We start from the raw sequence: 12420 nt of genomic DNA, 5'->3' as shown, positions 1-12420 counted from the left end.
TATAGGTCATAAAGCCCGCCTCCTCCATGTTAACAGGTGGGACATGGGTCAAACTATAAAATCAAAATACACGCCCAATAAATTGTTAAAACATCGTTCTGTCATTATAGTTAGTTATTATCATGCTGATTTACGTCCAAGTGTTCATTTTTCTGACAAGTTTATTTTTAATTAGTTATTTGATGCTGTCAAAATGATGATTGACAGCTCTGTTGACAAATTCGGCTCCTGCAGCCAATCAGTTCCAGGTGAGCAGAGCGGAGGACGATCCGCGAGTTGAAACGTAATTAAAACAACACAGTCATTGAAGATTCCATACCTGTGAACGTTAACCTCACAGATAAGCTATTCTGCTGTTAAACACGCCGGTGTGTGGGATCCTTGCTGTTTTTTCGGTAAGTTAAGTGTGTTTGTGTGCTATGGCCGCTTCACTCGCCGATCTCTACTGCGCAGTCTCTGGCTCCATATGACGTCGCCATTGCAAGATGTGAGCGCCTATCACAGGGGCTATTTTGGCATCAATTTCGTACAACACATTGTCTATCTATATATACAGTCATTAGTGCGGACAGAGAGCGTCCTGATGTCCTGAGACTCCTGTCACTGTGTCAGTGCTCTTCCTCAACAAGGAGAGCCGGCAAACGACCGTTTATTTGGAGCGTAGTCGTTTATAATTGCACAGAAATCTGAAGCAGTGGCGGCGCCGTGGCAAAATGTATGTAGTGGAAACACTGCCGGTGGTAACTCAGTTCACATCGACAGTAAAAACAAATAACTTTTGTCTTGTCCAGAGAACCATCTAGCAGGGCTTTGAGGCTGAATTTGCCATTTAAAAGACCCTTTTCTTTATCCATTTCTACTCACGGAGGTTTGTTTCTGCATGCCATCCACAACATTGCAGCTGCATTGCTTCCTGATTTCTCAAACTACAGGGCGGACGGAGGTTCATAATAATAGAACGCGCATGCGTTAATCGTGTAAAATAATTAGTGTGGTAAAGGGAATGTGCGTTAACACGTTATTAACACGTTGACTTTGACAGCCCTAATATATATATATGTGTGTGTGTCGTGTATATTTTCGGTTCATTAAGCACTCCTATAGTTGGACTGTGTCATACCTCTGTCTGCACCATGGCTGGCCTCTGGGTTCTGAGAGTCTTGACGGTCTGGAAGAGGTCGACTACTCCTTCATACCTCATCCTCTCCAAGACAATGCTAAGGGTGATGAACACACCGGTTCGCCCAACACCAGCACTGTTGGACACATACATAATTAGACTCATTCATCACAAAGTTTATCACACACACTCATATACATTCAGAACTTCAGAAAATCTTTAAAGGATATTGACAAGCTTGTTGTAAGGGCATTTGTCCATTCTGTCAAACTCTTCTTTGACTGTTTGTAAGAAGGCACAGAATATCTTTATAGTTATTGCCTGAAAAGCCTCTTCCATGTTAAACACAGTAATCTAAGGATTAATGATATCGATAGTGTGAGGTACGGATACTAACAGATAATATCCACCTAGCAAAAGTCTGTTCACCCTTTGCCTTCTGGCAAACTACATAGAGATATCCACAAATATACTGTGGTTATACCACCAGACTACAAAAAAGACTCCTGAAATCATCAATTATGTTTTTTTTTCCTTTTGTGTTTGTGTGTTTAGCATAAAGGGACTACAACTTGCATGGTACAACCCTGCACTGTTTTGTCATTTTAAGGTATGCTAGCAAAACTGTAGCCTGAAATGTTGCTTAATCTTTTCCTTTACCCATATAATACAGGCGACCTAATGCCTAATTAAAGTTTCAGGCAGAGATGTTTTTGTTTTTTATTGTCTCTGTCGCATACTGAAATGTTTGACACAATCCCATGGCAACATCTTGCACATTTCTGCATAACTGTACAGCTTTTTTAAAAAGTAACATATATTGCACAAATTTTGTTTTCCTTTTATATATTAATGCTATATTTTGTCTGTTAAGTTTCTCAACAGTACTGCTATTTACTTTACTTTCTATGACTCATTTTATTTTGGGTTTGTTAGGCACATGAAAACCAAGACAAATTTCTTGTATGTGTGAGACTATTTGGCAGTAAACTATGAAGTCAAATGATGGTCAAAAAGACTTTGAGCTCACAAAACAATGTTGACAAATAATTTCGCAACACACAGTTGTATTTCATGTTTTGTGTGCATGTGAGAAAAATGTACATGCATCTGCAGTATGCAGTATCTAAATTTGTGAATGCATAACAAAAACTTTTTGGAATTTGTAAATAAGTTTCGCATGTGTAGAAATATTTTGAGCAGGGGGGCAGAGTTAGCAGCGACATGTGATAACATGTTTTTTTCGCTTAGGGTGAACAAAACAATATAACTTCAGAAGTAATAATAACTCCCACTGTCACTATACTCAACAAGTGCTAACTCTAATTTTCTACCTACTTGATAAAGTTTTATCAATTTTTCTCCACGATACAATGCCCTGTAATCCGCGGACAAAACCAGGTGTGAAAGCCCCTTCCTCACAGTCACAGACCTCGCCCGATAAGGCAGATGCAGGTCCCGACGCGGAGACCACGCTGATGGATCATAAAATCCGAGCAGAATGTGTAAAATAGGATTGACTCAATGGACAAGTCTGTGGAGTCTCTATCTGGTGAACTACACAAGAAAATACACAACCTCTCCACTGAACTTCAAGATTGTATCGTGTCTGCGAGGATGGACCTGTCTGTTTCTATTGATAGCGTCCGCGGCGTGGCAACAACCCACAATACCCGGCTAAGTGACCTGGAGCAGGCAACCAACACATACTCTGATAGAATAGTGGAACTCGAAGGGAAAGTCTTGGCTTTGACATTAAAAGTCTACAAGCTCCAAGACAAGACAAACGTCTTGGAATCAAGACATCGCAGAGAGAATTGCAGGATATTTGGCGTAGAAGAGTGCTTCCGCAATACTCGGCCAGAACAATTAATAGCTCAATTGCTACATGACTCCCTGAAACTGGATTACACCCCTACCCTGGATCGAGCACACAGAAGCCTGCAGCAGAAAAGGTGGATGTTCTACGTAAAGCAGCCCATGCCGGCCCTATCATACACAACGGGAAGAGGATGCACATATACCCGGACTATACGGCGAGAGTCACAAAATAACGAGCTGCCGTCAAAGAGGTGAGGGGCCTGCTACACCGGTGTCCTGTCGTGAAGTTCGACAGTCTCTAACCAGCAACACTGAAGATCACTACCCCCACCGGCAAGTAGAAAACGTTTGAGGATCCGAACAATACCTAGAACTATATTATTAGCCACCTGTGGCCACAGGCTGATGGCGGAGGTAACGTCTTAGTGAGTAGCTATGGGGTAGCTTAATATTTAGCTAACATGCAGTGGCCACCCATTAGACTGGTTGTGTTGGCTGGCTATGCTAGCCGACTGGCTAACTGGCTTGTTGTGTTATCATTACCCAGTTCACTTTTGCTTACAAAAGACCGCAATTGATCTGCATTGACTTTATTTTGACTTTTTTTTAACCCTCCTATTATCCTCAAATAAACTAACACATTTTACCCTTGGGGTCAATCTGACCCCAGGGATATTTGCCTCCAGAAAATGATTTACATAAAATTGTTGACCAAGTCTTTGTGTCAGGCACTTTGTTTATTTGTTGAATACATAAATAACCCCTTGATAATGAAACTTATCGGTGAGTTGACCTGTTCTCTAGCGCCACCATCAGGCCAAACTTTTAGATTAGAATTAATGTATCTTGAAAAGTTTTTTCCAAACTTCTCAAATTTACTGACAACATTAATGAACACAAGAATATGAACCCTATTGGTTTAGGTGATGATATGACCTTTCCTGTAGCGCCACCATCAGGTCAAACTTTCAGTTTTAGAGTTAGTGTATCTTTAATCCAAATCTTTTCTAATTTGGGGTGCACATTCATGACTCTCACATAATGAACCATATTGATTGATGTTGGTGACCCCCCCTTTCCTCTCATCAACATATTTATTTACTTATTTTGATCTCCTTTTTTTGTAACGTATTTGTGGTTAGTCACTATAAAGTCTCACTCACCCCTCCTCTTTTGTTATCCCGGCTTGGGGTCGGGATTTGTCATCCCAAGTACAATATTTTCAATCAATGGTGTTATGAAGAGCTCTAATGATGACTTGATGTCTTCAACATGGCTGATTGCATATCTGGTGGGGCCCGGAACCATTTTGTTAATATTAGTAGCGCAAAGTCCACCCTGCTGCTGAAGTGGGGAAAGGGATCGTGTCTGCTGGTGGTTGAGAGACAACAGGAGGGTCAACACTCTCATTCTCATCAGATGAGAATGCCTTAAAATCAGGGTCCTCCTCAACACAATCCTCTGTCTCAGAATGTCAGAATGCAATGTCCTTGCGGGAATACCCCGCCCTCCACACACACACCTTCATTCCCATGGTGCGGGAAAGTTCTCATGAGAATATTGTTTCCCCCTCCCCTATGTCATGTTAGCACCAAAAATGGAAAATTATGGTCCCTCTAGTCACTTCAACAACAAGGTAGACGTGCTGCTAAGAGTGTGTCCCACCAGACACACAGTCAGCCATGTTGAAGACATAAAATCATAATTCGAGCTCTTCGTATAACCATCAATTGAAAATATTGTACTTGAGATGATAATTTTAGAGGGGGTAATTTTAGAGGGGTATGTGTAGTTGGAAAGACTTGGATGTGATCAACTCGCAAGCCTACATTGGCTTCCTCGTTTTGGCAGGAGTTTACAAGTCAAGTTGTTTCCCACATGCCCACACCACGAGAAGTATCAAAGTTCTGGTGGGAATAGTTGTTTTCCCCACCCCCCTGTTATGTATCAACTCAAAAGTATCAACTCTGCACCTGCAGGTTTGGGGATGTTAGGTCACACACACAGACAGACACGTTTTATACAGCTAAAACAGCTTGGGGTCAAATTGACCCCAGAGGAACACCAATGCGTGCAATATGCATTCAGCACATTGAAAAAATATCATCATGATAATTTTATGCATAATCAGTTGTCCCCATCAAATTAGGAAAAGTCATGAAATATGAAGCAAAAAAAAAAAAGTCAACTATTATTTTGGAATGATAAACATTGAATGGGGTCAAATTGACCCCAAGGATAACAGGAGGGTTAAGACAAATATAGGCAGCAGTTTTTTCTTTGATAGACTCTGGGATGTAACAGTTGAACTCTGGTTATGGTCGATGCTTGTGAACTCTGTTGAATGTAAACAACAATGGCCGAAGAGGTATCATACATCACAGACGTGCGACGGGACAGTGGCTCATGTCACTTTTAACCCTACAGAAACTACAATTCCCAGCTTGGAGACTTTTCACTTTATGTCTCTTCTACCTTTGTTTGATACCTCAATATCGACGATGTTCAATCCTTTTGTTTGTTATGATTCCCCCAATAGATGAGAGTAAATGTTAAAATCTTGAATGTTGTTCACCCTAGACGAGGCTCTACTAGGAGTTGTGAGTGAGACCAGTTTAGCATGTACATACAAAGCTCGAGTTCTAGGGGTAATGTAGCCTTTCATTTGGGGAAAGGTCTTGGTTTTTTTTTGTTGCACACAAACAGTCTTTTTTATTTTTAGGCTTTACCTAAGCACTAACAGAACTACATCCCACTCTTCAGCAATATGGTAATATGTCAGTAACTAAAGTAATCCCTAATACACCTGGTTCCACAACCTTTATTAGCTGGAATGTGAAAGGAATTGGTAACCCAATCAAGCGCAGCCGGATATTTGCCCTTTTGAAATAATTTTACCCTGACATTTAACCCTGACAAGAAACCCACCTGAAAGTGGACCAGCATTCGAAACTCAAATACAAATGGGTCGGGCAATATTTTCATTCAAAATTTAATTACAAAACGAGAGGGACGGCCATCCTTATAAAATGAGGCATCCCATTTGATGCCACAGCAACAATTTCTGATGTTAATGGTCGTTTTATCATTGTTATAGGCAAATTTGTTAAGCACACCTGTGGTGCTGGCCAATATCTATGGCCCTAATTGGGATGATGCACAGTTTTTTTCTAGTCTTATTGCAGCTCTCCCTGACCCAAACATTAACCAGTTCCTACTGGGTGGAGAATTTAACTGTGTTCTTCACCCACAACTTGACAGATCTAATCCGTGACCAAACAGTACCTTATCCAAATCTGCAACGATTATTAATTCCTTTACAAAATCCTTCAACCTATCTGACCCCTGGAGGAGAAATAACACTATGGCCAAGTGCACCACTCCTATTCGAGGATAGATTATTTTCTGCTAGATGACAAGCTGCTACCTTATATATCTAATACCCAGTTTCATAGCTTAGTTATTTCAGATCACTGCCCAGTCCAATAAGACTTTAAGTTCCCAGATAGTGTAGCAACTTAACGCACCTGGCGCTTAGATCCTCTATTATTATCCTGTTATATATTTGAGAAATTTCTTTCAGTTCAAATTGACCGCTTTATTGGAATTACCAGCACCCCAGATGTCTCTCTCTGTAATATCTGGGAATCCATGTAAGCCTATTTAAGGGGTCAAATTATTTATTTTACAGCCAACGAAAGGAAGCAACGCACCAAGCGACTTACTGGACTATCACAGCGCATCTTGGATACGGATACTGATTATGCTAGGTCCCCAAGCCCTGATCTGTATAAGGAGAGATTGCTTCTAAAGATTGAATTTGATGATCTTTCCACCACACAGACAGAAAGGATGCTGTTGAAATCCGGTCAGCTGCCAGGAGCGCAATTTCTGAGATTAACACAGTTCAACATCATTTAATCCAAAAGAGATTAACAACCAGTTCGAAAGGTGTTACTAACCTATATTCCTCTGAGGCCCTACCTGATACTTCTCTGATGTACTCTTTTTTTTAGATAAATTGGAATACCCATGTCTCAGTTCGGATGATGGTGCCTCTATTGATGGCCCATTATCTATGGATGAGATCAATCAGGAATTCAATCAATGCAAAGAGGGAGGGCCCCGGGGCCAGATAGGTTCCCTATTGAATTTTACTCAACATTTTCGGCAAAACTGGTCCCCCTGCTTATTTGATGAATGATGAGATTCTCTCAAGCAAGGAGCTACCCCAGCTGCTCACACAGGCCACAATTTCAGTTCTGCTAAAAAAGGATAAAAATCCACTGGATTGTGGCTCATACCGCCCAATAAGCCTATTGTATTGTTCATACAAAATTTTGACCAAGGCCCTCTCCCAATGCCTGGAGACTGCCATTACCACTATTATTGACCCGGATCAAACTGGCTTTATTCCAGGATGACAATCCTACTTTAATATGCAACATTTTATACACAAACCACTCAACCCTACAGCCTGAAGTAATTATTTCCCTTGCAGATGATTTAATTTTGTATATTTGGAGCCCAGAAAATTCCATATCCCACCTAATACCAGTGCTAAGAAAGTTTGGGAGGTTCTCAGGTTATAAATTAAATATTTCGAAAAAGCTTACTTTTCCCTATTAATAAGGCAGCAGAGGAAATGGGCTTTGATCAGTTTCCATTTATAGCTCAGCTAATGTGTTTCACGTATCTGGGGATACATGTGACACGCATCTTCTCAGCACTTGATACTAAGAATTTTGCCATTTTATTAGACTGCACCAAGACAGACTTAGCACAATGGTCAAACCTACCTATTTGTTTAGCAGGACACACTAACTCGGTCAAAATGATCGTGCTGCCAAGGTTCTTATACCTGTTTCAGATGATACTTATTTTTCTACCAAAGTCTTTTTTTAAACAATTTGACAAATGTATCTCCACATTCATTTGGAATAAATCTAGCCCACAGATGCATGGTATATCTGGAGTGGTCAAAACCAGAAGGGGGACTGGGCCTGCCTAACTTTATGCATTATCATTGGGCAGCTAATATATGGAAATTCCCATATTGGATCACAACTTTCTCTGAGGGCCTGTCCTGGTCTCACATGGAGCTGCAGGCCAGCCCCCCAACCTCTCCTATATCGCTTCTAGCCTCCCCATTACCCCTAAAACCGATTAGTAATGTTTCAAATCCCACTGACAATAACTCCCTTAGAATCTGGAATCGATTTAGAAGACACTTCAGCCTTAAGCAAACAAGCACTTTTTCTCTAATACCATTTAAACCACCTTTTTCTACCATTGCAAATAGACTTTGCATTTAAGTTGTGGCACAGGAATGGTCTTGTTTTTTTCTCTGACTTATTTATCGATAATAACTTTGCAACATTTGACCTTATATGTAATAATAACATTGTCCCTAGGTCACATCTATTACCTGCGGGCCAGAAGCTTTGCTAAGAAGCATTTTTCTTCCTTCCCATATTCTACTCCAGTTGATGTGATTCATTCCATTTAAGATCTCAATCCAAATAAGAAAGGCCCAATCTCTAAGGTCTATACTTTGATTCAGAATATTGAGCCTCTCAATTGGGCTGGCAACAAAGCAGACTGAGAGGAGGACATTGGGGAGGAGCTATCGGAAGAGATAGGGAAGACAGCATCGCGCGCATCCATACCTTATCAATCTCTATAAGACATGGACTAATACAGTTCACCAACTACATTTTTCTAATTCCGAATTGGCTAAAATATACCCCACAGTCAACCCAGAATGTCCTAGATGCCACCACAGCCCTGCTACACTGGGCTACATGTTTTGGGCATGTCAGACACTAACTTGCTTCTGGGACCCTGTTTTTAAATCCCTATCTTATATATGTGGTAATACGATTGACCCCAACCCTATCACTGCCATTTTTGGCATGGTAAAGTCAGAGAACAACCTAACTGCTTCCCATAGGAAGGCCATTGCATTCGCATCTCTCCTGGCCCGTCACACCATCCTTATGAAGTGGAAGTCATACTATAGGAAGAGTAATTTGTATTAAGTACACTGTTTCATATTTCTTAGTTGAAAAATCTGAAAATAAAGTTTATTAAAAAAAAAAAGAAATACTTTGTGCACACCACACATAACATTTGTAGCTGTAGGAACTATTGTATTTATTGTATGTGTGTATGTAGACTTAAAATTTGTGTACCATAATATTTTTAACTTTGAGATTTCGCAAAGTCTGAGTTACAGACACACAAAATTTTGTGTCTGCATGTGTGAACCTGAAGTTACAAGTTATGAGCTCCGAGTTACAGGCACACAAATCTTGAGCCTTTCATTACGCCTTAGCTAACCAGCCATTTCGCTCACCTCCATGTTGTTCACTGGCCAATCAGAGGAAGCTAAACTGTCCAATCAGGGCGCAACTGATTATAGCACACATTCATTATTGACCGGAGAGAGACGGAGACGAGACAGTGAATTTATTATTTATCAGACTTTATAACGTTAGATGCCGCTGGAGCGGAGTGTCTTTCTACTTCATCCTTCCTGACCGCCAGAGGCGGTGCTTTAAGTACTGAATGACACCATATTTTGCATGTACAGGTCGAGTAGCTATACCAACAAAGTCACGTGTGACCCCTGATGGCTATATCTAGTCTATATTAGGTCATCAGAGGATCTGTTCCTTTTCATCTTCTCGCTTTGCACGTGTTGGACTATCGTAGTAGCATTTACTTGAAAGCTAGTCGCTGGTAGCCTTGTGACCATTTCAGTCAGAGTTGCGTTTGTTTAAGCGCCCTCCAAGGGCTGTGACGAGCTTGGCCCTCTCCTTTGGATTACCATCCTTATGGTCGGTTAGTGCCGAACTATGAGAATGAAGTGTTTTTAATTTTTATTTAGAAAGCTATAGCAGTGTGTTCATGCACCCTGCATAGTCGTCTTGAGCTAACTTGGTAAGACATTATATCGGTAGCAACTCAGTTGCACCTGTGCTATCTTTTAAGTAACAGCATTTTATTATATTTATTTATTTATATATATTTATTATATTATTTTGAATAAATTGTTATACAGTTGGCAGTGTTTTCGCTAGAGCTAACTGAGTAGGATTAGATAAACATGCCTGTAGGACCTTTTGTTTTGTCATATTGTGAAGGCAGCGTGTCTGCTTGCTCCCCGCATAGGTGTGTCCTGCAATATGCTCGTTATCTGGCACTAGCGTTTTGCTTAAGCTAGTTAATTATTGTGTTGTGAATGTCCTTTGTTGGTGAAGGCAGCGTGTCTGCCCCTGCTCCCAGCATAGGTGTGTCCTGTATTGTATTTGCTATCTGGCAATACTAGTGTTTCCGCTCCCTTTCCCAGCATAGGTGTTCTGTATCAATAATAATAACAATAATAATAATAACAATAATTTTATTTGTATAGCACCTTTCATGCAAAGATGCAACCCAAAGTGTTAAACACAACAGGATCAGAATCACACATTTACAATTAAAAACATGACAAAAAAAAGAATAGCAATAGAACCAATCAAAATCAACTTGAAAAAAAAAAACATTTATCAAGGATATAGAAAAGTGGGCCCCTAATTAAAAGCCAGATTAAAAGTATGTTTTTAATTTCTTTTTAAACATTCCAATGGAGTTTGCTGTCTTAAGATCCAGGGGGAGGGAGTTCCACAATTTAGGGCCATAAAAACTAAAAGCTGCCTCACCAGAATTCTTGTGGGGTACTTGAGGTACTTCTAAAAGACAGACAGTGTAAGATCTGAGAGTATGGGTTGAGGTATAAAATGAGAGGAAGTCTGTAATGTGTGTAGGTGCTAAATTATATAAGGCCTTGAAGATGAGTAGCCAGTGCAGAGATGAGAGCAGAGGGGTAATTTTAAAGCACGCATGGGTCTGGCTCCAAGCTACATTACAGAGCTGTTAACACCATAAGAGCCAGCCTTAGATCCTTAGGTGGGGACCTTCTGGTCAATGCAAAGTCGAGGCTTAAAACCAAAGGGGATCGTGCCTTTGCCGTCAGGGCCCCTAGGCTTTGGAACAACCTGCCTGAAGAGATAAGGCTCGCAAAATCAGTGACATCCTTTAAATCTCTTCTTAAACCTCACTTTTATAGACTTGTTTTTATGTGATGTTGTCTTCTTATTGGCTTTTATCTATCTTTTTAGAATTTTTATTTCACTTTATTCTTTTCATCTTTTTATTGCTTTTAGTTCTTTTATGTCCGTTTATTGTTTTATTGCTCTAATCTCCTTTACTGCTTATATTTCTTTTAGCCCTTATTGCTTTTTTCCTCTTACATTGCTTGTATTGCCTGTATTTCTTTTCATTGCTTGTATTGCTTTTAAGTCTTTTATTGTTTTATAACTCTCGCTGGTTTTTATTAATTTATTAATGTTTTTATTTATTTTGGTGTTTTTACAGCTTTTATTTTTCTTTTTGCTTCATTTTCTCTCTTTTATCTTGTTAAGTTATTTTATTTCTATTATTGTTTCTACTTCTTCCTACTTTGTCCTCTTGGTCTCGTGCCTGGCCATGTTGTGTAGGTTCTCCTGTTGTTGGTTTCTGTGCTTTGCTTGTTCTTGTGATTTGCTGGTTTCGTGCTTTGCTTGTTCTTGTGATCTGCTGGTTTTGTGCTTCGCCTATTTTTGTGAGACTTTTTGGGGAGACCAGTAAAGAGAGAGTTGCAATAATCTAAGCGGCTGGTAATAAAAGCATGTATGAGCATTTTAGCATCTGTCTGATTTAAAAACGGTCTTATTTTGGCAATATTCCTCAGATGAGAAAAATTATGTTTTTGCAACTTTGTTAAAATGGCTAATAAAATTAAAATCACAGTTTAAAATCACTCCCAAATCTTTAACACGTTTTAATTTGGTTGGAGAGGCTGGTGAAAACCGAGGTCAATATCATCAAGAGAGACCCACCCGTTTCTCCAGTTGATCAATTAATATGGAATGATTAATCGTATCAAATGCAGTGCTCAGGTCAAGCAAAAGGTAATTGATCAAGCAAAACCTTCTCAAGAAGTTTACCAAGAAAAGGAAGATTTGAGATAGGCCTGTAATTAGCAAGGTCACTAGTGTCGAGATCAGGCTTCTTGAGCAGAGGTCTTAGTAAAGCTGTTTTAAAAGCAAAGGGAAAAGTCCCAGACTGCAGAGATATATTGATCATTCTTGTCATTTCATGAGAGAGGCACTGGAAACTGGATTTAAACAATTTGGTAGGAATAGGGTCCAGGGCACATGTGGATGATATTTTGTTCGTCGTGACACCAATGTCATCTACTGTCGTCATGCTAAATGATGACATGATTGGTGGAGGGTCACCCACTGGTAGATCCCAAAATGCTGATGAGTCTGTATTTCTAATACCAGATCTTATAATGTCGATTTTTTCTTTAAAAAATGTTGCAAATTCCTGAGATTTGGCACTGAGACGTTATTATAAAAACCAGAAGCAGGAGACTGGTTTCAGAATAC

At 39.9% G+C, this 12420-nt stretch overlaps 1 protein-coding gene across 4 annotated transcripts in view; it reads right to left on the bottom strand.

Moving 5' to 3' along the window:
* The window catches only part of ptprfa (protein tyrosine phosphatase receptor type Fa), a 220143-nt gene that overhangs the window by 3212 nt on the left and 204511 nt on the right, over positions 1-12420 (bottom strand). For all 4 annotated transcript variants that reach the window (XM_069679935.1, XM_069679936.1, XM_069679933.1 and 1 more), the window contains one exon: positions 1121-1256. In XM_069679935.1, the coding sequence (XP_069536036.1) occupies positions 1121-1256 (136 nt within the window). The remainder of the gene's footprint in view (positions 1-1120; positions 1257-12420) is intronic.

The sequence above is a fragment of the Semicossyphus pulcher genome, unplaced genomic scaffold (assembly GCF_022749685.1).
Source record: "Semicossyphus pulcher isolate SPU_LCO1_2020_fin unplaced genomic scaffold, fSemPul1.0.p SCAF_4, whole genome shotgun sequence".
In the NCBI taxonomy this organism is placed as follows: Eukaryota; Metazoa; Chordata; class Actinopteri; order Labriformes; family Labridae; genus Semicossyphus; species Semicossyphus pulcher.
Note: the sequence above shows the minus strand (reverse complement) of the source record. Positions and strands in the feature narration are given on the sequence as shown.